Source organism: Myzus persicae, unplaced genomic scaffold (assembly GCF_001856785.1).
Source record: "Myzus persicae strain clone G006 unplaced genomic scaffold, MPER_G0061.0, whole genome shotgun sequence".
NCBI lineage: Eukaryota > Metazoa > Arthropoda > Insecta > Hemiptera > Aphididae > Myzus > Myzus persicae.
The window spans coordinates 343864-371842 of NW_019100958.1; the positions used below are offsets into that span (position 1 = coordinate 343864).

The 27979-nt window shown below is 29.1% G+C and overlaps 3 protein-coding genes across 4 annotated transcripts; 2 read left to right on the forward strand and 1 right to left on the reverse strand.

Moving 5' to 3' along the window:
* The first annotated feature begins 4487 nt into the window (after positions 1 to 4487).
* On the forward strand, positions 4488 to 6052 carry LOC111027054 (transcription factor IIIA-like). Its single transcript, XM_022305267.1, has one exon. It carries the CDS (start codon positions 5142 to 5144, stop codon positions 5961 to 5963), a length of 822 nt encoding a protein of 273 aa, XP_022160959.1. The 5' UTR covers positions 4488 to 5141; the 3' UTR covers positions 5964 to 6052.
* LOC111027055 (pre-rRNA-processing protein esf2-like) lies at positions 5948 to 6982 on the reverse strand. Its single transcript, XM_022305269.1, has 3 exons — positions 6630 to 6982; positions 6398 to 6563; positions 5948 to 6277 (listed from the first exon to the last, which is right to left on the reverse strand). Exons 1-3 carry the CDS (start codon positions 6802 to 6804, stop codon positions 6010 to 6012), a joined length of 609 nt encoding a protein of 202 aa, XP_022160961.1. The 5' UTR covers positions 6805 to 6982; the 3' UTR covers positions 5948 to 6009.
* A 3797-nt stretch (positions 6983 to 10779) lies between these two features.
* Positions 10780 to 26769, forward strand: LOC111027038 (cadherin-87A). 2 transcript variants are annotated; one of them, XM_022305245.1, is made up of 29 exons: positions 10780 to 10801; positions 12589 to 12788; positions 12911 to 13156; positions 13780 to 13914; positions 14200 to 14392; positions 14493 to 14605; positions 14698 to 14895; positions 14957 to 15115; positions 15198 to 15424; positions 15571 to 15838; positions 16237 to 16392; positions 16467 to 16880; positions 16973 to 17264; positions 17487 to 17699; positions 17834 to 17991; positions 18812 to 19081; positions 19238 to 19406; positions 19471 to 19679; positions 19792 to 19986; positions 20075 to 20249; positions 20441 to 20640; positions 20798 to 20897; positions 21612 to 21904; positions 21967 to 22278; positions 22622 to 22746; positions 22839 to 22943; positions 23731 to 23824; positions 23886 to 24032; positions 26166 to 26769. In XM_022305245.1, exons 2-29 carry the CDS (start codon positions 12612 to 12614, stop codon positions 26262 to 26264), a joined length of 5442 nt encoding a protein of 1813 aa, XP_022160937.1. In that variant the 5' UTR covers positions 10780 to 10801; positions 12589 to 12611; the 3' UTR covers positions 26265 to 26769. The 2 variants fall into 2 exon arrangements, with proteins under 2 accessions (XP_022160937.1, XP_022160935.1); XM_022305243.1 differs by lacking the exon at positions 10780 to 10801 and adding an exon at positions 11100 to 11844 and having other exon boundaries at positions 26166 to 26768.
* The last annotated feature ends 1210 nt before the right edge of the window (positions 26770 to 27979 follow it).

Below are 27979 nucleotides of genomic sequence, written 5' to 3' on the forward strand. Positions count from 1 at the left end.
GTGCTCATAAAAAGTAGTTATAGACTATAGTGTAAAATTGTAGAAGTAACTCTTAATAACATAATTTGGTAACAAAATATTAGAAAAATCAATAAATGTAGAAAACGTTTATACACTCAACATTCATATATTTCATACTGAAGTATATTACAATTATTTCGATAAGTAATAGATAAAAAACAAATTATTTAGGATTTCCTGTATTATGTTTAATAGTTTAATACTAACATGGGTTACAATGGTGATACAAGTACATAAAATACATTAGTACAACATTTAGATATAATAAAATATAGACTTATAGACTTTTTATAGTAGTAAGTCGTTGGGACATGGACCATAGGCTAAGGATACGCCACAGTTATGATATAGGTAAGCTTATTATCTCCGTCTGTGGTTGTGATCAATGTTGAAGTCGGCCGCCATTTATAAAGCAAGCAATGCTTACTACATTTATTCATAGACCCAGGGACGGAGAAGACACTCAAAAATCAAAATCATGATACTTGGATTTTGAGTATCGATTGATGTCTGATAAACGTATTAGATTGGATCCAGGGTCCATAATATTGATAGAACAGTTGCCATATTTTGGAGGTTTTATAATAGAATATACAGAAAGTAATTTATATACTTGAAGGAAGGTAGGGGTGGCAGGGTGGTCATTAGCCCCAGATGCCATTCGAACTGTACCAAAAAATCTCTGTAAAATGTAAATAGATATTAGTATAAATTTATAAAATGTTTACACTGTATTGTAAGTACTTCAAGTGCATCTTGGTTTATTTTTCCAGATAGAACATATTTAAATCCAAAATTGTCTATTAAGTAATCTGTTAATTCAATACAAGAGTTCAGTGTTACACGTAAACCTTCAGAAGTACTTTTTGTTAAGAATTGATTATCAGTGACATCAACTCCAGCCCGAGCCTCCCAATCATCCAGCCATTTTAAAGAGTATTTCAACACCTGTAAGTAATCATTTTATAAAGAAAAACAATTAATAACTATAGGTTATTACTTATTATTTAGCCAATATAATTTTGTTCATACCAAGTCAACTTGACAGTCAGGTGACACTCTTAGGTATAATGAACTATTGAAATACAACACTGACAAAAAAAAACCACTTAAGCATGCAAATTTAATACATAAAGCCACAAAAGCTCACATAAAGTTTGTTATCAGACAATGGGTGTAAGTATAAAGATCCTAAAATCTCTTCTACAGTTCTACACATAAAACTATTCACATACTATTTATAATAATTTTGTAATTTAAACAAATATCACAAAATCACAACATAAACACATTCATTTTTTAATTATTTTTGTTGCTAACTTCATAATTTTTTGACCCATGTCGTAATCCTTCACATGGAAGTTTGGCGTTTAAGGCATCAAACATGTTGTTCATAATTAGAGTGAAATTAATTGTGGCATCGCTGTGTTCTAACCCAGGAACTTTATGCTTCTGATAGAATCTTAGTCCATCAGCCATAGACTTACTGAATACCTGGATATATAAATAAAGGTTAGTATAGATATAGTATAAATGTCTCAAAAGTTTGTAGATTATGGTAAAATATTACTTGGGTGGCTAGGCGGACACGCATTTTCAAACAAGAATTCAATAATTTCAAATGATTGTCAGAAATTTTGGGGCACACTCTAAGTTGGCTGTCACATATATTTTTATCGTGTTCGTGCAATAAAACATAGTGTTTCCATTTCACCAAACCTTCAGTTGGATTTACCTATTATAAAAAGTATAATATTATGAAAATGTTTAATAATATTTTTAAACATTTAAAATTTAAAATTACCAATAATTCTTTGTTATTGTATAAACGATTGAGAACATTTTTAATCAGGTGTGGAGTATCTGAAAATACAAAAAATTTCCTACTACTGTCAACGAAGTGTTCTACGTGGCTTTGGCAGTCATTCAGATGCCCACGAATTCCTAACTCTTTCCACACTTTCCTATTTGTTTGGGCACCATCAGACACTAACCCATGCACTTTTGCTCCAGCATTTTCCAATAAAACTACTGCTTTTATAATTAACTGAGTTAATATTAAACCTGCTACTGGACCTTTTGAGGCAAACACAGCAATTGGCTGAGTGTATGAGTCAGCCAAAGGTTGAAACATAAACACTAAGCCATGAGTTGCTTTATCACTCAAGTCATTTGCCTTTGGTAAATCTTCACTCCCAAAATCAATCAGTCCGGAATATGTTAGAGTCTTGGTGTTAACAGAAATACTCTGGCGTAAGGATATTTCATCAAAAATTAGTAAACCATGTTTTTGATACTCTTCTTTTCCTTCTAGGTGTTTTGCAAATAGTTGTAAAAATTGTTCGTCAAAACCACAAGATGTTTTAATTAATTGCAGATAATTTCTAATGGACCTGATACATGGCAAGGGGAGTAATTTATTTTCTCTCATAAATGAATACCCAGATGGAGACCTGATATGGAGTAGCATACACAACATTATCCAATCCTCAGTATACCTATTTCCTTTAGGGCCCTTTTTTTCTGCTGCAGCAAATATTTCTTTTATTAACAACAAGTGATTTGGAGGAGTGTTGTTTTTGATTAATTTTTCAACTATGGTATCATGTTCTAAACTTCTAAATTTAATTTTCAATTCCTTAAATTCAATGAGTATTTTAGATAATTTGTTTTGAATTCTTTTTTTTGACTCTGTATTAAGTTTATTGCGGTTACGAAGGGCTTTTAATTTTAACTTTTTGCTAGAAGTAACTTGGATATGTATTCGTTTTAACATTGGTGATCTAGATTTTTTTTCTTTTATCAAATTCAATATTTTTTTACAAAATTTACAATTTTCTGGTTTTTTATTTTTGTTTATTGTCTTAAGATCAATTGGATTTGATACTGTTGTATTTAAAATTAATGAGCAATTAACGTGTCTGAAACTATCCGATATATCTTTGTAAGTTGTCTTTGATAAATACTTTCTGTCTTCTTCGGGTATTTTTATACCACTACACATGTTAGCCAAATCAAAATTATAAATCAGATTTTGAATAGTATTTAGTTCTCTCATATTTGACTGATTCAAAATTGAATAATTATTTATAATTTTATTTAAATACCTGCATTCAATTGTCATATCTTCGTGTACACTAACACATCTTTCAAAATAAGGTAGTTTTACATCATTATTTATAAATACTTTGCTAAATATGACCATTTTTTTGTTAGCAGGGAGAATCCTGGACCAATTAAATGGAACTAAAATACTGTTCATATCATTCAATATTTTATTGAAATCATCTGATACTTTATGTGCATCAATATTATTAGAATCCAAACAAATTCTTTTTGTCTCGTTGTGTACAGGTAAGATATATGTTGAAGCTGTTGACCTTTTGTTTGTATAAATGTGTTTCTGAAATTTAAAAATAATATAAGAATACAAGGTCTTAATTAAGAATTAAAGGATCAATTTATTTTCTTTGACTGTAAAATATTTATACTTAACCTAGTAGCTAATTTAAATATTATAATGATTTACCATTTCAGACTTGTCAAGGGGAATAGCTAAATCATCATTAGTGTCAAGTTCTTGTATAATATTTTCACATTTAATGCTGGGGATGGCACCCTGAAGAAGAATAGCATTTTTATACTTTTGCTAGAAGTATAATTAATAATTAATTAAAATTAATACTGTATTAATAATCATTGAGTAATAAGTATACCTTATATAAAAATATATTATTTATAAAGTATTAAAGTAACAATATCACAAATTGAATAGAAACTAATAAAATTAGTTTTATTTACTTTTTCTATATAAACATTTAAACAATTTGTCTTTAATATACAATTATACACCACTATGTTATTATTTATATTATTATGTTATTATTAAATAGGTAACCTTACTTCTGCAATAATGTTTCCTAAGCCGTCCTTCACAAGTTTTTTTTTTATAATATAATTTGGGGAAAAATGGTTTTCACAAATTCTGTGACCTACATTTAACCCATCAATACATTTACTCCAGCATGCAAGTCTTTGTTTAGTTACTTCAAAACTTGCAATACCTTCATTGTTTTTTTTGCAAACAAAACATACTTTTGGCATTTTGAATTTGCAATATTTGGTGCACCAGTGTTCCTTACTAAGTACTTATCAAAATATAAAATTATATTTTGTATAGAACACGGTTTTTTTTTTTTTTAGAATATATAAATTACAATATGTATATAAATAATATAAATAGTTTAATTTGTATAAACTACAGGAGTTATTTTACCAATAGAGCGCAGCACTGCGCCCGTTCCAGTTATTTTACCAATAGAGCGCAGCATTGCGCCCGTTCCAATTTTTTTCCGTGATAAAAGCGTGTGTTCCTTTTGAAACTTGCCTGACCTTATATTCTAAGACCGTGGCCGTGCGTACGAGTAATCGAGTAATCAAAAAGCGCCCTCTATGTTGTTATGCTTTCCGTACTCTCTTTGCTTGTCTAGTACCCAGTACGAGGTCTGTGCATTTATTCATAAATCATAATAATGTCGTGTACAACTGTGATGGTGTTGTTTTGTAAACATATGATGCCCGTTCTATAAACGGCGGCCGACTTCGAATAAAAAATAGGAGACGACGGTAGCAGCAGCTATCTATAAGAAAAAAAAATAGTCGTCGTATAACATAATATCATTATCAGCAGCAGCTAGGTAGTAGTTACTCGTTAGTCAGACAGTCAGTCGTCAGTGCGTGACCAAGTTTTCCCGTCAATCGTCATTAGTCGGCCGCGGTTAGTCCGCACTTCCGCAGCCGTCTCCATTCTCCAGGAATTAGTCGATTTTTATTACGATTTCTATTCTGTCTCAGTCCGTGCCCGAAATTGAATTATTGGTTTTTGATATTATTAACCCATCAGTGTTGTATGGGTATTTATTTTATTGATTTATTCGATTAAATTATAGTTGAAACGATAATGATTTCGCCCATAGCCATATGTAAAAAGAGTTATTTACATTTTAAATACATATATATTCTTTCGGTCTTTAACACATTGCTTTTGGGGCTATGACTGTATTATTCTTGTTCAAAGTGATTTAACATAGACAACCAGCTAGTTAACGATCGTTTGGATCATGGCTATACATTCGTGTCCGTATGAAGATTGCACTTCTACATTCAGTCGTCCATACCGTTTACAAATTCATATTCAACGACATCAAGGCATTAAACAATTCCAATGCACCCAATGCGATCGCGGTTACCATCGACGACAGCACCTGCAGAGACATTTTGCAGAGGCTCATCAAAATCATTCGAGGTTAGAACAAGCGTTGTTTTGTGATCACTGTGACCGATCATTTAACACAGCATGGGGCCTCCGCAGACATCAGGCCAAAATAAAGGTACCGACAGTACGTGACAGGCCGCATTGCTGTGAGACTTGTGGCCGAAGGTTTTTCAAAATCGATCATCTCAAAATTCATTCATTGAGACACAACCGTTTCAAATGTGACATCCCATCATGTACACTATCTGAACATAATTTCAGTTGGTCATATTATCAACGACACTTGGCTACTCACCACTCCCAACCTTTTGAGTGTCATCATTGTAACAAACAATTTTTTCTTAAGTCTCAAATAAGACAGCATGTTGTACAACACATGCCTAACTTTGTTTGCACACAGTCGGGATGTGGTAAAACATTTGTCAAGTATAGGTATATGTACAATCATGTTCAATCTTCTCACAAAGAAAGAACGCACAAATGCAGTGTCATTGGATGTGATTGGGTTTTTACACGCAAAACTCATTTAGAAAATCATATTAAAGTCCATCAACAAAATGGGAGAATTGTTCCAATGGCAAAAAGGTATAGAAAAAAGGAATCAACATTTTTTATGGCAAAGAAATTGGCTGCATTAGCCTTAAAAACAACTAAAATGTTAAATTAGATTTATTTACATGTATTAATTAAGTATGTATATTAAATTATTATAATTATACAAAAAGCTTTGATAAAAAGTCTGTTCTTGATTCAATATCTGGTACACTGTTTTTGTTTTGTAAAAATTCTTCCTCTGGCAACCTTTGCCGAACATTAAAATTGACATTTGATTGCTGATATAACTTATTCTTTTCACTTCTAACAATGTTAGAGGAGAAGTGATTTGCTTCCCTTTTCACTTGTGATACTTCGGCTCGTAGACGGTGTTTGCGTACAGCTTTTTCATAAGCTAAGCGTTCGTTCAGATGCACCCATTTGAATCTGAAAGTCAATGTCAGAATGATACGAAATGTGATGAACGGAGATAATAATATCGTGGGCATTTGTGTTTCATATAAGGCACGATTACACATGATATCGATGAACTACTAAGCACATTACCTGGGTAAGTATTTTAAGTTCCACACACTGTCGAAATATTTGCTGCGCTTTCTGGAATCGATTCGCTTGCCATTGAGTAGTTCTGCCACCTGTTTGGCGACCTTTTTCCGTTCGAATTCTACCCAGCCCTCTGTGAAATGTTTGGCCGGTCTCTTTTTCAGGTTCGCTGAAAACGATACATAAGTCTGTAAGAATTAAAAACCCACCATCAACAGAAATGATCATGTATTACGATTGGAAGCCGGCTGTAGAAACACTCTGCCTATGTCACCGTATTGACCCAACAGCTCGCGCAGTTTCGTTACGTTCATGTACTTCGGTATTGACGACAAGTACACGATACCCTTTTTCCGGGTTTGGGGAGCCGAATCGAACGACAGTAACGATTCGGATTCACAATCGCTCATTGTTCGATGAAGGTGTCCGACAAGCGATCGAGCGAAATAATTCACTTTTTATTAATAAATGATGGATAAAACTTCCGACTTCGTGTTGTTACTTTTTAATACTTGTTGTACCAGCAGTTAATAATTGGTTTCAATATTTCACATCGCACGTGACGAATTTGAAAAGTGATAAAGACTCCTTAATCACTGATTTCCGAATGATACGGATAAAATCATTGAATATTAAACCAGTACCTAACATTTCGTCGCTAGATGACGTTGCCGTATACGATCTTTTGATTTTGTATCCTATATGGGTTAAATAATATTTCAGATTTTTTAATTTTAAAATCACAGTTTTATTTTCCACTGATTTTGAATGGTAATTAAATAAAGTATTCATATTAAATGTACTATGATGTATACATCATAATGTAAGTATAGAGTATAATGTATTATGCATAATGCATTTATACTTGTAGTAGATTGATATAGGTACATATTATTATACTATATACTCTATAGATATTATATAATATTATATTTTACTTATTTCATGTTTATTTTAAATAGGCCTCTTAATAAATTAAAAGAACAATCTAATCTTACCAAAAAAAATCAATGGGAAGTGTCACTACTGTGTGGCTTCTTCTAGCAAGTACCTATTTAAATTAGCACATTCTTATTATAGGTATGCCCTCCGGGTACCGATTATGTATTTCAATGTAAAAAATAAAACAATTTGTAATAAATACAAATTAATTGTGCTCTGAACGAATTTCTGATTTTTAATTTGTACTAATACCGTATTTTTTATGTCCGGAAAAACTATGTACATTTTAGCACAAAACCAGTTTTCGACCAAATATTTATATCTCGTTTTTTTTTTTTTTCAATCTAAAATTGATAAACTATAATATTATATAGAGTCTTGAATTGTCACGAAACAATCACTTTAGAGTTTACTATAAATGTTTAGGCTGTTTTGTGCTTTTTTTTATTTTTGTACCTTCATAAAAAATATGCACACCTACTGCGTATTATGTATTTTCAAGATGTTTATAGGATTCTGAAAGAACAACTTACAATACTAACCTTGCTTATTGAATGCTTACCCATAGGTACGTTTATAATAGATGGTTTAAAAATTGTCAATGTGATATTTCCTAGGGCATTGGATTAAAAACCTAATTTTGTTTTTTTAACATTGATTGTAAAGTGTCCACTAAAATTATTTCATGTTAAGTGCTAAGACAGCAAAATATGTATACAGTATACATACCATTAAAATGAAATATTGACCTTAATATTGTTAAGTATATATCTACTAAATAGTAAAATAGTAAAATATAGTATTTAATACTGTAAAATGTCAAAATATCAAAAACATTGTTCATTAAAAAGTTGTTTAATTTATTGTATTCGTTGCAATGTCATAATAACTCACAAGAAACGTATTTTTTTACCCGACTGCAAAAAGTTTTTACTTTTAAATAATGAACCGTACAAAATAAATGTACAATGAAACTGTTGACCTTTTTTTTGATTAAAATATAGTCATATGGCCATATAGAGGTACATGTGATGCGATTAATTAGGTAAAATATACAATAAATAATAATTCATAAAATTCTCAAGGTTGTAATTGGGGAGGACACCCCTCCCCACCACATAAATTTTGAAAAGTAAAATAAAATTTTTATATTTAGAACATAGAAATATTAATCCATCCAAACCAGACGCCTCGGACGCGAATGGCCCAGAGATCTTCTCAACACACATCAAACTTAAGGTATTTATAACTATTTCTCCCTAAATTACCATTCACGTAGGAATTTCTACTGTGAAACTCCTACTCATTGTCTTTTTCTCACCGCCTCATTTTATATTCTTTCATTCTCATTTACTTATTGTACCATTATTATTGTATAGATTGTTAATTCAAAAATAACTATTTATTTAAGTAAAAAAAATAATAATAATATAAGTGTCTATAAATAGTAGGTACCCACATTAAAAAAATGTTGGAAAACTCCGAAATTGGTTGACGATACATATTTTCTTATTCTTCTGAAGGTTCTTAGGCACAATTTTTCTAACTATCATGTCAATTTTAAATGTTGACTAAATTCATCAAAACCATGAAAATTTGCAAATTATTTTCTCTTATTTTTACTTATGATAAGGTACCTATTCTGGAAGATCGATTAAGCTCGACAGCCGTCAAATATTATTAAGTCTATTGCTCGGCGAAACTGCAGTACTGGATAACTTGCAAGGGTCGATTTTTTAATTTTTCACACCTACCATGAAGCCAGAAAATCTTTTTGGTGTGATTGATTTAACATCATAGATGAGGTTGAGGCCGTTGAGGGTAATTAACTTACTTGTTGACCGATCTGTGATGACGAGGAAATGTACGAATGTACGAAGCCCGTACAATGGTTTAGGTAGATAGGTTATCTATACATTTTACATATTAACGAATTCCAAACTACTGTTATATATTCGTGTTTTTTTTTTCAGAGGGTATTTTAAACTATTGCTCGCGGAAAGTCGGATGATCCATTAAAGTCTTCTTACAAATAAATATAACAACAATATAAAATACGTGTTAATATCAAAATATATTTCAAATTTAATTTTTAGAAAATATCAAAAAAAACTATTTAACTATTAACTATTTTATTATAATTAATGTATAGGTAGGTACTTTGCCGCAATAAATTTGGTCATATACCTACATGAAAATATAAAACATAGAAAGAAGACTAAAAACAGTCAACAGATGCAATACAGATAGAAATTGTTCGAAATAAAAAATTCAATGTTTTCAATTTTGTCAAAAACTGGTTTTGTGTAAAAAAAATCTAATTTTCCCGATTTTGTGTAGACGTATATAATAGTATAATACTGAGAATTTCCAAGCCCGCCTCCACAGTTACATTTTGATATAATTTGCTACCAGAAACCATCCTTAAAGTTGAACTAGTTGAAGCTTGGTTTTTAGTTTTGTTTTTACTGCTTCTAAAAATGAAGTCAGACACAAAGAAAGAATCATTGTAAAATACTAAATTTATCGATCCGCTCTGAATCTAAAATAATATAGTGTGTTCGCCATACGCAAAATCATTGAATATTTTTTTCTCCAATTTTAAAATTACTAATTTAACTTCGGTATGAATATTATGAATAACTTAAATACATACCTACGTAAAAATACCACGGAAATAGTAGGTTAGGCTCAGTGGCGTGATCAGCTTTTTTGAAAAGGGTGATACGAATTTTTGACTATTCCGAGGCCGCGTTAAGTATGCATTCATTGCTTTAACATATATTATAACAGACAAAAATAAACCAAAGGGGGGGGGAGGGGGTTATGATACCCTCATCCCCGCTAGTTAGGCTATATTATGTGATTCGTGTTCGAAGGCAATTTCAGTGTTGGGTGATTGCATCCTTTGCATGGGAGGTGCGCCATGTGCCTCAAACGTCACCTGTGACTGAAATTGCTCACTTCCCTCATTGGCCACACATAAATATTATTTCGTATTAGACACGACACGCATAAAATCTAAATGTCTGATTATATATTTTCCAAGGTTTAACTTCTTACAAATATCTATCGAAGTTATAACATAGTCATATTATGTTACTATGCAAGAGTCCGCAGCCCGTAGGTCGAGGTTATTAAGGCTAGATACTATTGACAAGTAGAGTGTAAACAGTAGACTATACAACTCCAGTGGTTATGGTCAAGACTCATTACTCAACGAGGTCAACAGCCAACAGGAAGAGAGAACAACAATAACAATTCTAATTAGTAAACAGTAATAAATATTTAATAACAGCTATAATGATAATGATAACACTGTCATTGATAACAGTTGAATAGTTGATATCAATAATAATATTAATAATGTGCGCGTCGGTACCGTCCTTCCGGGCTGGACCCTCTGGCCTCTAGGGCTCTAGCACCAACTCTGTCTATAGCAGCTTATATTTTTCTAGCACCGAGGTACACGAGAGCTGAGAGCAATAATAATAATTATTGTAATGACGTGTTATGTATCATTACTGTCGGCGCAAGAGTTCGAGATTGCGTCGCAGCCTGTAGTTAGTAGAATAAAGATTATTGTAATTAAGTCGAATTTACTGTTCGACGGTCGTCGTGGCGACCGCGGGCAGTCGTGGACCGTGGCTACTTGGCAGGATTCCAGGAAGAAACAAATAAAATCGCAGATGATAGCGAAAACGCAGTGTGTCCAATCGGCCGGAACGATTCGTGCGGTCGGACCGTACTGTACCAGCTTTGGACTTTGTCTCTGCACTTTGGACTTGCGCCCGACACACGATATTTTTGAACGCGGCGCGGCAATTATAAATAGACCATCCGATTCTATTTACAAACTTCGAGGTTTATTTTGAGCTTTTTACCGGCCAGCGTCTTCCGTTATTAATTATTTATGATGAACGATCTGCGTCAGCCCGCCGCGGTTCAACCACCTGTATGCCGCTATCTTGTCACCAACAAGACGCCGTCTGACGATATCTCGATTTTCGATAGTGCGCACTGTATGCACCCGTAGTGCAGCAAAGTGTATATTTTCAACCTGTTCTTTCACCTATTATTATTATTATTATTATTATTATTATTATTACTATTACTAATACTGTTTGTTGTCCATCATCATCACCGTCTTTCGTTATTATTAGTATAATGTACTCGAGTGTAAATCTTCGTTTCATTGCGATGTACTGCCGTACTGGACATTGGTGTAGTACACACGTCTAGTCATAGTATTTATTTATATTTAATCTATCGTTTTCGGTTTGCAAGTAAACGTTCTGGCCTTCTGGGTTTCGTTCTCATTTCATTCAATCTTTCGTCCAACCGTTTGGTATTAAAATGTTCGACGACCAATGTTTTTTGTTCCAAACTTTAACATACTTAATGAAGTTTAATCGATATTGACTTATTTACTCTGCGGTTTTTTTTTACATTTAAAATGAAACACATATTATGGACTTTTTTACTTATATCTTCTTCCTATGCTGATGGTAATACTTTTGAATGTTGATTTATCTGCTAATACATTTATATTAGTTTTAGGATAGATGTACATACCTATTATTTGATTAGTTTAACCGATGATTTTGCAAACTGTGAAAGACTACATAAATGCACATCCACTTGTATTTAAAAATACATAGTTAAATTTACTTGAATACAAATAACAAAAAATTATTTCAGATGTCCGAATTTTATATATTTAAATTGAGTTAATCCATAAATTAAATTTGCTTTTTCACTGATTTTGTTTTTACTTTATTTCTAATTGATTCCATTTTACAGTACAATTTTAGAACATTTTAGGCCATTAGATAATGATATAAAGCTAATAATAATGACAATGTGTAAATTCAATTTTTACATTTACATTGAATATCTACAACTGAATTTAAAAATTAACTTTCATTACATTTGTTTCAATATAGATATAAAATATAAAGATGACATTATGTACACAATACACCAATATAGGCCACAAGTGTTTTATCATATTGATATTATTTAAATTAATTTATTGAATTTATACAATGATTATGATTTATGAAAATCAGTTTATTTGTTCCTTTATATGTGCACTTGAAATTATGAAATATTTTCTGTAGCTTAACTGAAAGTCTAAAGTTCTTATGTTATTATATTTTAAAAGTTTCCCCTAATATTTGTTACATAGCGCTCTTTACTTTTAATTTATAAAATATATTTGATAACTTAATATTTAAAACATCTTATAGATTTGCCAGTATTCAATAAATATATGGACAATGAAGCTCTTTCTGAAAACATTCCAGTTGGTCAATCTATTTACAAACTTGAAGGCGTTGATTCCTTTGGAAATGAAAATGATCTAATATATGGTATAGAAGGAACAGATCATTTAGTTGTTGATTCTAATACAGGAGTTGTTACCGTTGCAAAACCTCTAGATCATGAGGTAGGTATTATAATAGACTATTTTGACTTATTAAGAGTTACAAAGTTTACATATTAATACATAATGATATGATGTAGATATAAACTATAATTTATTTAAAAATAATTATTTTTGTGTTTTAGGAAAGTGATACATTAAAATTTACTGTAACTCTTCAACAGAAAAACTCAGTAGAGGTTGTTAGACTCCCTATATCTGTAATTATATTAGACGAAAATGATAATGTGCCTATATTTGTACATACCCCTTATGAAGGTATGGTGAGTGAAGAATCAAAAATTGGCACTACAGTATTTAAATGGATTCATGTTGAAGATTTAGACAAAGTTGGTGAACCTCTTGAAGTCAGATGTGAATCAGTTTCCCAGGTTAGTTATTTGAAAATAAATATATTAATATATGATATAAATAATATCAACTTCGATTGTCAATTGCCAGCGTTTCACTGTTAAAAAGATTGTAATATTTTATTATTTTTATTGTCATGCATGCCATACCTACTTAATTGCATTGATAACATTTGTATGGCAACCTAAGCTCTGACACCGACTAAACCAATCAAACAACGTTGTTCTGTTCAATTCTCAGCTATAAATTATTTTTATACTTTAAATTTTAACTTAAATATTATTTGGTGTATTGTCTATCATTCATACACTCCAATACTGCAATACAGTCTCTCTAAGTGCAGCTATAATTTCCATCGTCCGTATAAGCTTTACAAATTGTTAATTTATAACATGACATAGTGTTCAAAAAAAAAAATATGACATCTGATTCTATATATTTTTATTTTTAATGAAATAAAATTGGCTAAAATAAGCATAATATAATGATTAAAGTCTCAGGTATGCTACATGTTATAGACATTTAGGTTTAATAATTGAGATACTTGTTTAATGTTAATTACATCTCATGTTTGAATAAATAAAAAAAAAACACTTATTTAATATTTTAAGTGAAGATATTTCTTGTTCAATATAATTTTCAGAATGATGATGGATGTTTGAAATTTAAAATACAATCCTTGAATGTGAGTGAAAGTTACTATTTGGGCGTTTTAGTTGTAAATGGAGATATACAGTACTCAGAAACTCAGTTTTACAAACTGTTACTAGTTGCTAGTGTAAGTAATAAATAATAAAATAAAAGTTTTAAAGCTTTCATTTTTTACTTACTTTATGTAACATACAATATTATACTATGTTATACTATATGATTAAACAAATCAATGTATTTCAATTGATTCCTATCGATGAACTTAATCAAAAACAAATATTTGAGTTAGTAAAAAAAAAATTATGCATATATATATTATATATATGTATAGGTATGTATGTATATTATACTGTGTTAATTTTTGTGTTACTTAATTTTAATATTTAATTATAATACGTTTTGTTATTTGTAGGATGGTGTACATGAAACCAAAATAACTTTAGATATACATGTTAAAGATATTCAAAATATGCCTCCTATTTTTCACGGATCTCTAACTACTGTCATTAGTGAAGATATATCAGTGGGAACTCATATTTTAACTGTAAATGCAAAAGATGGTGATAGAGGAGATCCAAGAAGTATTGTTTATGACTTAATACAAAGTAAATAAACTAAACTGTACTTTTCATCTAGAATTAATTCTACCTTAGACATATTGTCTAAGTCAACATTTTAAAATAATAATAAATTGTTCATTTGCAGATCCTATGGATTATTTTTCTTTAGATGGTTTATCGGGTGATTTAAGTACTGCAAAACCAATAGACCGAGAAACTTTATCTAATAATAATGGTATTATTACATTAACTGTTCGAGTAAGTATACATACTATGAATATCACATTATTTATTACTTTATCTACTATATCTACATTAACACGGTTTTAAATTAATTATTTTTTATTTAGGCCAGAGAAATCTTCAACGGTTCAGCTTTGGATGACAAATTAAGTTCATCTACTGCTATTATTACAATAACTGTTCAAGATGTTAATGATGAACCACCAGTTTTTAATAAACGTGACTATTTTATCTTAATACCTGAAAATATAGCTCCAGGCACTCCTTTACCTAACCTAAACATGAGTGTTACAGACTCGGATATAGTAAGAACATACCTAATATTTGTTAAACTTTCATGTATTTCAATATATTTTTCCCCCCTAGGGTGCAAATTCAGAATTTTCGTTGCGGTTACATGACGAGTCCAAATTGTTTGTAATAGAACCAACCAAAGCTATTGGTTCAATAGATGTTGGAATAAAATTAGCAAATAATGTGAAATTAGACTACGAAGATCCTAATCAGAGGAAGTTTATTGTTTTGGTAATAATGTTTTATATTTATGAATTAAATAAATATCAATATATTAATTTTTAAATATATTTTGTTGCATATGATAAAATAGGTAATAGCAAGTGAACCAAGTGAAAAATATGATTTAACTTCAACAGCTACTTTAACTATTCAAGTAACAGATGTTAACGATAACCCTCCAGAATTTGACAACAACGCCTACACTCTTACAGTAAATGAGACAGCTACACCTGGAACTATAGTAGGAGTAGTTAAAGCAACCGATAGAGATAGTAATCCAAATATTGTTTATAAATTAAGTGGACCTTCAGCTGATAAGTAAATATTTCATTAAATATTTTGGATCTTTTGTTGATTTTATTTAAAGCATTTTTCCATTTCTATTTTAAGACTAATAGAATTAATTTTATTTCAATAAAAATATATTCTTTTTAATTTCTTAATACAAACCATGTCTATTTTAGGTTTTATGTAGATAAGAACTCTGGTATAATATCTGTTGCACTTTGTTCAAATGTTGGGAAAGCACCATGCCTAGATTATGAAACACAATCAAATTATTACTTAACTTATATTGCAACTGATGACAATGGCAACGGACAGTCAAATTCAGTAACAATAATGGTTATGGTAACTGACAGTAATGATAATCCACCAATTTTCATTCAACACTCATATACAAGTCTCATTGATGAAGGAGTAACAACATTTGAACCTCCTCTTATTGTTCAAGTAAGCTAAATATTAATTAATGAATTTATGTATACATCTGTTCTATATTAATCTAAATAAATTAGGTATTTTAATTAGTTAACAATTTTATAATACAATAATCAAAGTTTTTTCTTTTAAATTAACTACAAAATAATACTTTGATTAACTATCAACAAATGTAATGTTCACATGTACAGTTTAAAATTAGAAAAAAATAAAAATAAAAACTATGATATTCACTAGATAATATTCTTACTTCTAATTTAATAATAGATCGATTAACTCTAATATTAACCATAACAGAATTAAATGGTTATTCAGAACACACACTTTGCTGTGTTATGCATTTGTAAGATTAAGGCAAGGCATGTGAGTGTAGTGCTCTATTAAAATTAATCAAAATAATTTGTTTACAGGCAATTGATGCAGATAAATCATCGTCAATCATTTATTCAATAATTTCTGGAAATGAAGGAAATTTATTTAAAATTGATCAAAGTAGTGGGGAAATATTTATTTCATCTCCTAATGGACTTCAGAGATCAAAAAATAATATAACACTCGTAATAATTGTAAGTATCTTTAATGTGTATGTGCGTTGGATTCATAATTCCTTGGCTAAAAGTCGGTAATTTATTTAATCTAGGCAAGTGATGGGGTTTATAGTGATGAAGCAACTGTGAACATTGTTGTGTTAGATGTCAATAACAATAGTCCACAATTTTTGTTGGATTCATATAATGTTTCTATTCATGAAAATGAACCCATTGGTTTTAGTGTTATTAGAGTTGAAGCAATAGATGAGGATTTAGATATGAACGCAAATCTTACTTATCACATACAGGAGGGTTCTTTTAATCATTTTGCTATTGACCATATTACTGGACTTATTTATACTTCATCAAAACTTGATTTCGATCAACATTCAAATTATGCCATCAAAACATTATCAATTGATAAAGGCACTCCTGCATTAACTGGAAGTACAACAGTATTCATAAATATAATAAATGTGAATAACAAGAGTCCAGAATTCACTCCAACATTACAGCGAACAGAGGTACGGGTTTGAATTACTGTGTATTGTTGGATCTACAGTGTTATGATAATAGTTTAATAACTTTAATTTTATATTATGAAAACAATTTTTAGGTGTCCGAGGATGTTCCCGTCGGTACAGTTATATACCGGCTTATTGCTCATGATCCAGATACTAGTGATGAAAATGCATTAAATTATTCTCTGGATTCCTCAGAGATCACTGGGTTTAGCAGCAATGGAAATAAATTGGATAATAATCTAGATATTAAAAATTGGTTCAAAATTAGAGCATCAAATGGTGATGTTATAATAGCCAAACCCATTGACAGAAACATTGCAGCTATTGTTAGTCTATCAGTTGTAGTCACTGATACATCGGCTCCAGATGTTCAACAGTCTACAGGTTATTTTATATATAATATAATATTGCTCAATAAAATAACTGAGTTTTCAGTAATGTTCAAATTCTCTATGTTTTGATGGTATCAATGTTTCAAAAAATTGTATATCATGTTCATTTTTAATTTTCTATTGTATCATTTTTGTTTTTTAAGTATTTATTTAAGCTTAAAATACTGTTATATTTCATTAAAGACAGATGTTTGAATAATTTTCATATTTCTAGGAACGCTAATGGTGACTATTATAGATATAAACGATATACCACCAGTATTTAAACCACCTTGGACTAAAGAAAATCCGTATTATACTATATCATGTTCAGAAGAACAGCCAATTGGTACTGTTATTGAAAAAATTATTGCAACTGATGACTCGGGGATTGATTATTATGACATTATACCAAATAATCCATATATTGATGTTAATCGAACATCAGGTAATTAAAATCCAACTATAAAAAAATTGTAAAATTTATTTAAATATATAAACTATCATATGGTTTATTAAAGTTTAATCTATATGGTCATAACTTTCACTATTTTGTTATAATATAAGTAATTTTCATTTCAGGAGTTTTGTTCACTAAACAAAAGCTTGACTTTGAAACCATTGAAAATATTAATATTAATTTGATTGTTTATGACACTGGTCATCCTCAACTTTCAACTACTGCTACTATTTTTATAAAAGTTACTAACATAAATGATAATAGTCCAGTTTTTAATCAGGTATTATTTTACATTATATATTTTGAATTTTTACTTATTAATAATTTATTAATTCTTTATTTTAAATAATATTTGGGATTATATATTTTTAAATATTATACTACTTCAGTGTTCAGAGTTTAGATTATAAGTGTATTAATCATTTCCAGCCTATAATTTATGAAATTGAGGAAATGTTTTAATAAGTATATAAGTTGTTATAAATAATTTTATTTTCAACAACGCTTACAACTTACTAGTTTTCTAATTATTTTGCTTGTATAGTTCAAATATAAACATTTTTTTTGGGGGGCGAGGAGAATAACGGCCTTCTATCCATCTCTGTCAGTTGCTCGTTCAGATCTCATTCTCGGTTTTTCCTGGAAGATTCTTTTCGAGTACTGTGTGGAGTAATAGAGTTCTGATTTCTCCAAGCATGTCCTGCCTACTGTAGTCTCTTGTTTCTTATTGCTTCAATGATGTTTGGTTTTCGATATAGTGATTCTAATTCCTTGTTTTTCCTTATCCTCCAGTCATTAGTTCCCCTGTCCTTTACATATCTAAACATTTTTCTTTCAAAAACAAGGAGTCTGTTCTTGTCGGTTTTCCGAATTGCCCACATCTCTAATCCATATGTAACAATTGGTCTTATCAAGGTGCTGTATAATTGTGTCTGTAAATCCCTGTTTTCCTCCAAATACACACATTTGTATCTTAATTCTCTATAATTTGCTTTTATTTTCCAAATATATTATAAATTGTTATAAGCAGTGTTCAAAATAAATTTGTAAAAATGTATTGTAAAAAATCTTGATACTTTATTAATGTACTACTTTTTCAGACTGAATATAAAGCAGAAATAGAAGAAAATGCACCTGTTGGAACTTTTGTTACAATTGTAATCGCTACTGATGCTGATAAAGGGTTGTTTGGACTAGTTCATTACTCCATCATTGGCAATAAATATGGTTTTATCATTGATCAAGACACAGGAATCGTAAAAGTTAATGATTCTAGTTTTCTTGATCGTGAAGAAACATCAGAATTTACGTTAACAATTCAAGCTAAAGATGAAGCTCCACCTGGTTTGACAAAAACTGCAGTAACATTGGTAAATAATTTTAAAGTAAAATAATAAAAAAAATTAAATACAGTAAAGTAGTTTCCTTTACAATGTTTGCATTACTATTAATTGATTCTGACTTAATGCATAAAATAGTAAAATTGATAAATACAATGATGTTTATGCTGATTTTTTTATTTTTAGTTATTTATTAAACTAATTGATGTGAATGATAATCCACCACAATTTGACCCAAAAGATTATTCATTGTCTATTATCGTCTCAACTCCTTCAACACCTCTTATGCAATTGAAAGCCATTGACAAAGATCTGAATTCAAAATTGAAGTACTCTATTATATCAGGAAATAAAGGTTTATATAAATGTAATAATCACTATTTATGAATATAATTATATTTTTTATGAATTGATTTTAGATTTATTTACCCTTGACAAGGACTCTGGATTTCTGTATTCAGCTATGCCCTTGAATGGTAAAAAAGGCGTATATTTGATCAAAGTTGATGTTTTTGATGGTGTCTTTCGAGATCAAGCAAATGTTAACATTACTGTATTAGATGTTAATCAAAATCAACCAACATTCATTCAACCATCAACCAATAATTCCACTCTATCTATTCCAGAAGTAAGCTCCTCTTTTAACATTAAAATATATTTTTTGGTTGCTCATATGATTATTATTTAGTATTATAATTGAATATTGCTCACAAATGTTTAAAATGATCCCTACATTTTAGGATGTTAGTGTTGGAACATCAATTTTAACAGTTTGTGCTGAAGATAAAGATTTTGGAGAAAATGGCAGGGTGACTTATTTTTTCAAAGTTGCCAATTCAAATTCACAACAAACTGATGCATTTACTATTAATTCAGAAACAGGACAGATAAAAACTCAAATTTTACTCGATTATGAAACTAAATCATCTTATCAAGTACATAATAAATAAATAATTAATACATCTCCTTCTATCTTTAAGTAAAATAATTTGTCAATATTTATAAAAAAACTTATTTATTTAGTTGGTATTAGTAGCGCGTGATCAAGGATCACCAACATGGCATGAATCTCTGAAGCTTCTCACAGTCAATTTAATTGATGTTAATGATAATATGCCTCGATTTCCTGTACACAATGATCATAAACCATTGTATACATTTTATATAAAAGAAAACAATAGACCTCAATATAAGATTGGTAATATGTTTATATTGATATTAAAAAAAATTATTAATATATAAAAGTTCACTTTTATTTTTATTTTTTTTATTAGAGCTTTCAGTTTGTATTACTATAGCTCAAGAGTTCACTTTTAAAATATTAAAATAAACTATAACGATCATTCATTTATAGTATTAGGTAATAATGTAATATTATTAATTTTATAGGTCAAGTTAAAGCAACTGATTTAGATCAAGGTGAAAATGCACGTATTTATTATTATTTGGCATCAAATATATCAGTTCCATTTATTGTGGATCGTCTTGATGGAACTATTTATGCAAACGATACATTGGATCGAGAAAAACAGAGTTCATATCAAATTATTGTCAAAGCTTCAAACGATGTCAGTTATCAACAAAAAAATGTAACTATAATGTGTGCTTTGTACTTATATTTTATTTATATCATTATATGAGGTCTTGGCCTATATCATTTATACAAATTTTTCTATACATTTACTCAACTAAATCTATTAGTTTATATATATATATATTTAGTTTAATAATTGTATTATTTAATAGGTTGGAGAAGAAGAGGATTATAGTTTAGCTAAAGTATTAATTTTGGTAACTGATGAAAATGACAATGCCCCAGTATTTCAAACTAGTCATTATTATGCAGGTCAGTTGATTTTACCTTATTGTCAGGGTATTATTTGAAGTCCCCCCCCCCCCTAACAATTTAAGTTTATAATGTTTATATTGCCAACAAATCTAAAGAATAAGTCAATACTGATTAACAATACTAACCTAGCCTAACTATAGTTACTAAAAAATAGTATGAATTTTGTTTGTTATTTTCACTGGGATTTATCCCCCCCCCCCTCCCAGTTGTAAAACCCTAAATACTCCTCTGCTTATTATTCTCAAAACTCATTGAGTTATATTAACATAATATTTGAATAACATTATTTTAAGTTATTTTCTTATGAAATTAAAATTTAAAATGTTCATGTATTTATTTAAATATCAAAACTAATTGAGTTTTTAATTTTTAAGTTAAATATGCACAACAGCTTAAGCTTTGACATTAAAAAGAATATATTAAATCCTTTTCAGTTTTTACTATGTTTAATTTTTTTTATATTTAATTACTTAATTAGGTACATTTCATTATAATTATAATAATATAATAAACATTTATGTAAATCTTATTAATTTTTTACTAAAAATATTGTCTTTTAAAATGTTAAATGTATTTCTTTTTTTTCTATAACTTCTTCTGTGGATCAACAATTTTCATTGAACAAACTTTGAAGTTTGAGCGATTACTAAATTAACTTGTCAAATTGTGTGTGTATGGGAAACATAAAAATATAAAATATTTAATTTTCAGGAGTAAATACAATGGCCAAAGTGGGAGATGTTGTACTTCAAGTAACATCAATTGATCTAGACTACGAAGAAAACAGTACAGTTGTATACTCTATAGAGAATACACAATTATTTAGACCGGGATTAAACAATTTGACATGGTCATCTTCACTAAAAGATCCTTTTTCAATCGATCAATCAGGTCGTATTTCTACGGCTGCATTTTTAGCAGAGTATAATCAAGGACGTTTTGACTTACAAATAGCTGCCAAAGAAAGTGCACCTCCCTATAGAGTTGCATCAACAATAGCCACTGTAATATAACAACACTTATCAAATTCAATTGACTATTCTAAATAGAAATTACTTTTTTTTAGGTATGGGTGTATGAAACTCACCAATTAGTAAAGTTAATAGTGTCACGTGCCCCACAAACTGTTAATGAAGGCCGAGAACAGATACTCTCTAGTTTAGCAAATGTGACTAATATGATTGTTGTATTGGACGACGTTCGTTACCATGTTAACCAGTTTGGTTATATTCAACCTGATTGGAGTGATGTGTATTTGCACTTAGTTGATCCAACAAGAAATGATATAATGTCTAGTTGGGAAGTTCTAACTATAATTGATGATAAATATGACTATTTGAAAGACTATTACCATAATTTTGCTATTGAAAATGTTGTGGTACGTATGACCATAAATTAATATATGTATTGGGTAAAATAAAAATAGTTATTACCACTATTTGTTTCAATACAGCCAACCATTATTTTTAATTATTTATTTCCTTACGAGTAATATTCATTTGAGTATACATTAAATTGAGTACATACATTTTGTAAACACAAATTATCTCTTAATGAAAAATATTGTAATCATTAAATTAAATTAAATGAATGCACTAATTATTATTTAATAAATCTGAACTTAAAATAGTACTAATTGTTTTATATCTTAAATTAAGATTCTTGAGGACTTAAACCTATTAATCCAACATAATAAATATGAAAATTATATTTTGTTGTAGCCTGCTTTGGTCGTTACCCAAAATGAATCATTTGAACCTACTATAGCTGCTTTGGTAGCTTTATTAGTAGTATTGGCTGTTGGATGTATTGGTGTATTAATAATCTGTTGCTGCTTCAGACATTGGTAAATCAATTAAAACAATTATTTCATTACATTAAACGTATTATCATAATAGTTTATTTTAATTATATATTTGTATATTATTTTTTCATCAGGATGTTTTCGGATTTGGACAATAATTCTATAAAGAATGATATATTGATAAAAAAAGCTGTGATTGATGATCTCAGTACTACAGAAAATCCTCTTTGGATTGAACAGTAAGATTTATAAATAATATTATATATTTCTAATTGAATACTATAACTAAAAAAGAGAAGTACAGGAATTCGATTCTGGTATCACAAATTTGAAAGCAATGAAAAATTATTAAAATTAAAAATTATTTAATACATGTTTATTTTCCTAAAAGAACACTACACAGGTATTGTCTTTACATAACAAGTGCGTAACATAGCAAATTAACAGTCAGCAGATCAAGTTTGGCACCTTTAGTTTAAAAATGAGTGTGAATCAACCTATTAAAAAACTTGATGGTAAGAACATTATCTGTGTTTTTATGTGGTTTTTTCTAATTGCTAATTCAGTTATTAAGTCAGTTATGTTTGTTTTTAATTTACACTATATTGTATACACAAAACTTGATAAAAAATTGAACTATAAATACAACCACATTCAAACGCAGATAATATACTTACCATCAAGTTTCATGCTAATCGATTCACTAAAGATTTTAAACTAAAGGTGCTGAACGTACACTTAGTATGCTATGAACTTGTAAGACAAAGACAACAAAATAAATGACTGTAGCATCCTCTTAAGTTGTTCATGATTTTGTTAAAAATATTATTTCCCTCATTTATCAGGGTGTACTTAGTAACATTTCTAGTTCATTTAATATTTTAGAGGTACTGAATGCAATTGTTTTATATTTTTTATGCTGAAAAGTGTGAATGGAAAAAAATTATGATTTTGGAACCTCAGCTCTGTATCTAAAGTTAATGTATAGCAAGTACCTAACTAGTTTATTTATTGTTATTTTTTCAGAAAATTAAAGTTGTATGAAGAACAAGAATTAACTATGCAAGTTTTTTGTGATCTAGAAAATAAAGAAATGCCAATAAGCCAAGATAATATTGTGGTATATTAGTTTTTTTTTTGTTATTCAACAGTGTTATTAATTGCTATAATTATTATTGTAGGGAGACAATACTTATGCAACAATAAGACGTCCTTCTCGCCGTGGCTCTATAAATACTTTATTGACAATGACGCCCGGCGAATATGCTACTTTGGGAGGATCTGTGTTACCATTGCCTCCTGATGGGGGTACTTCTCATAGTCAACAAGTAAAATATTAAAATATTGATATTCAATACTTAATTTAGTCTAGTTACCTTGCGGATGGTGAGGTTTTTTAATAAATTAGGATAGACTTAAATAGATTGGTTCACAGTGTTTTTCTCATTCCTTCTAGAGTATAGGACGTAGAATAGTAATAATTTTTGACTATGTGTTTGATAGTTAACTTATGTCACACAATGAATAAGTAGTTGGTTATTTTTTTCCCATTAAGTTTATCTATCACTGGTGTGACCAATTTTTATGTTGATTTGTGATTTGTGATGGTTTTCTGATGTCTTTATTTTTCAACTGGTTGCCAAGGTTAAAAAAGGTTCTGCATTTTTTTGTTTTAATTCATGAAGAGTTATGTTTGCAGTGTCCTCATTTCACAGAGCTTAATACAACTTAATATTATCATAGGTTAAATAACACTATTGTGTGATAACGCTAATATACAGGGACAACAAATGACCTGTCTACTAATGGTCATCGACATTCTGTTCACCTAACCTGTACGTCCCGTACATCATATTATTATATACATTATATAATATATTACTATTTATTTATTCCTACAATATTTTTCTCAGGACAGTGGGCAATATCAAAAATTTTCAAACAGGGAGAGGATAGTGGTGTATTTTATTTGCATATATTGTTCCCCCCTCCCTTGGGTATAGGCTAGATTTGTTCTTTATGCGATTATCATTTTATAACAATACAATTATCATGTTAGCATTAAATAAAATGAAATATAATCAGATGGAAAAAAGTCCAAGAAATCTCACCAGTCATAAACAAGGTGTGTGAGGAGACCCAAGTTTATTTAATCTCTACCAGTCAAACTTTTGATGTGACACTTCACTATCAGAACTAATACAGTGAAACCTCCCTTAAAGGAACCTCCAAACAGCGGACGTTTTTTCGGGGACGGGGACATTTTTACTATTTATGTATAGGAAAACCTCTAAATATAGGACACTCTAAATAACAGACATTTTTATGACACTGATATTAATAATTTTTATCTTAAATTAAGAATTATTATTTTGGAATACCAGAATAAAAACCTCAATCTTATGTGTACATTATTAAACTGTATATGAAAATCTTATTTTTTCCGTTCAGTCACTTTATCGCGTCAACGAAGTATTGTAACTAATGCATTGTCCTATGTGCGTTTAGTTGTGTTTATGATGCCAATATACAAACGTTTTGGCATTGCTAGCAGTAAAGGCATACGTAAATATATTTCTTCTATCGAGATACAGAATAGTTCATTGTACTTAAACAAAGTGAAATTAAAAAATGCTTTAACACACTAAATAATTACGCCTGCCATTAGTAAACAAACTAAAGTAACAGATTTTATTCCGAAAATAAATGTTAGTTTTTATTTTTATCGTGTACCTATTTAATTAATATAAAAATAATATAAAATAAAATTATTGAATTTATTTATCTATTGAAAAAAATGTTTTCCTCTAAATAGCGGACAAAATTTCGGCGACCGAGAGTGTCCGCTATTCAGAGGTTTCACTGTAGTTCAATATCAGCACTAACAGGCAAACAACTGTACTCCCCGTTAACCCAATTTTTCATGAGAGCCAAAAAACAAATTTTTATTTATATATTTAATTTTAAATAGTTAAGTTTGAGCCACACTGATTAAAAATTAAGTGGGCAGTAAAGCAAAAGCACTGTGATACATTAATAAACTTGAAAACAACCAATTGGGTTAAAATATATTAATAAAGTGGCAGATATGCCCATTTTGTTTTATTACCTGGAGTTTACTGGAATACTCCGTTTTATGAAAGTTCCGTGTTAAAACCTAGAATGGAACATTACTCTAGTTATTATATCCCATGACCACTAGGCTGCGGATATCCCTCAGTGAGTCTATCAACAATAACTTTTTCGTCAATATCTTGATTCATGTTTCACAACGATAACTTAAAAAAAATAAAATCTGAGTTATTGGTTTTTAAACGATTTAATTTTAATACCCATTACAATACCTATTATAACTGTTTTTAAAACTCTTCATTTAACTTTTTTTTTTTTATTAAGATCAAATAATTTATTTGTACATAGACTATACTTACCTAATCTCTAAAATGTAATAATATTTGTAGATGTTTGAAGCTTCACTTGGATTTCAAGGATCTACATTCCAAGTTCCAGATTCCGCTTTGGATACTAGTAATTTGCTGATAAACAATTCTGACATATGACATAACATTAATATTTATAAATTTATAAAATATTTTGACATATTTACATATATATAACAATGTTGGAGAAAATTCTATTATGTTTTAGTCACTAATACTACTCCATAGATTATTAAATAATCATCATATTTAATCTATGGTAGTATTTATTTATTTTATGTAATAATACATAATGAACATAGAGACATATACAAGGTACATAGCTGCTTAAAATATACAAATCAAATGTATGTATTAATTTATTTATATAATTTTACTAAGTCAATTATGATTGCGCATATTCAGATCTGTTACACTGGGCCAACTATTTATTAAGTTTACAATAGATGATTCTTTTTTTGTTTTTTTTTTATAATTATATTGCATTTAAATGTAATTTCAAATCATTTGAAGTTATATTAATAATTCGAAATGCTAAAACATGTGATCATTGAATTATTATTTATGTTAAATGAGTAATAGGTAATTGTATGCATTTTTATGTTTATCAATTGTGATATATCAGTATTAAAAAACGAATTATTTTTAATAATGATTAGATTTAGCATAATATATACAATATTATATCTATAAGGTTTTATAAATTAATTATATTCTATGCTGTGAAACTATTTATGTATTACTAATTATCCATTACTTAACTTATTTTTGTATTTTTATAGTTTTATACTGTATTTTAAAATGAAACTAGCTAGTTAATATTTAATAATTTTAACATTTTTTTATTAATTTTAAATTACAAAATTTTTTATATACATTTTAGTATTTTACTAATGTTTTGATAATTTTATTAAATCCTTTTTAAAAAAAAAAAATATTCTCTTATTTTTAATATTTCATCCAAACATCTACCAATTGTATGGTAAATATTAATACCTATAGATTCTTTTAAGCAAAAACTTTTGCACGGTAAAGAAACAAGAAGGCTTGGAAGTTTTTGTAATAAATCATGTATAAAATACCATGCATTCGACGTCACTTTACAAATCAACTAAGTGTTGTTGTAATTACATTATTATTATTATTAAATTTGTGGTATATTACATAACATGTAGTCATACGAGAATAAGAAAAATCAAAATAAATATAACTTTGTAAATTGGTAAGGAACTAAAAAAAATTCAAATATTTATTTGTTTAAATGTATTTTTTTAAGACAAAATATGCAAAAACATGCACTTTTTAACTTGATACATTTATTACTATTCAATTGTTCTTAAACAAATTTGTAACTCAGTTAGCATGTTCTCTTGTGTAGCAAGTAAAACATGCAAACGCTTGAACTTACGAGCTCTGGTTATAACCAATAAACCACATTTTCACCACGAATAGAGGAGAATTTCAACTGTGTCATAGCGTTTTGATAAGACCAATATATAATAAGCTATTTAAGTTTGAAAAATGTAAAAACGCTACATCACAGATATCTTCAATGTTGTGTGAACTTTTGTTGTCCGCTAAACTACAGAGTGGTTCTATCCATTGCTCAACAGTTTTTGCTATGTCGAACATTTGTAAGACAAACACAACACACGAGGGTGTAGCATCCTCCTAAAGAAAATGCTTTGAAGTCGCAATACTCAATTCATTCATGGTAAAAATTCATTAGAACCAAAAACATTTGGACACTATATTAGAGAAGATTGTTTTTTTGATATTAAGAACTTTCAAAAGGTAGTTTATGTTGTTAAAAAACAATTACTAACTGTTTTTTT

Coding starts and splice junctions, on each gene's coding strand:
- LOC111027054 (XM_022305267.1), top strand. CDS start 5,142: ATGGCTATACATTCGTGTCCGTATGAAGATTGCACTTCTACATTCAGT.
- LOC111027055 (XM_022305269.1), bottom strand. CDS start 6,804: ATGAGCGATTGTGAATCCGAATCGTTACTGTCGTTCGATTCGGCTCCC. Junction 6,564..6,629: donor TCTACAGCCGGCTTCCAATC/GTAATACATGAT, acceptor TATCGTTTTCAG/CGAACCTGAAAAAGAGACCG. Junction 6,278..6,397: donor AACTTAAAATACTTACCCAG/GTAATGTGCTTA, acceptor ATTGACTTTCAG/ATTCAAATGGGTGCATCTGA.
- LOC111027038 (XM_022305243.1), top strand. CDS start 11,793: ATGAAACACATATTATGGACTTTTTTACTTATATCTTCTTCCTATGCT. Junction 11,845..12,588: donor ATCTTCTTCCTATGCTGATG/GTAATACTTTTG, acceptor AACATCTTATAG/ATTTGCCAGTATTCAATAAA. Junction 16,393..16,466: donor ATATAACACTCGTAATAATT/GTAAGTATCTTT, acceptor TATTTAATCTAG/GCAAGTGATGGGGTTTATAG.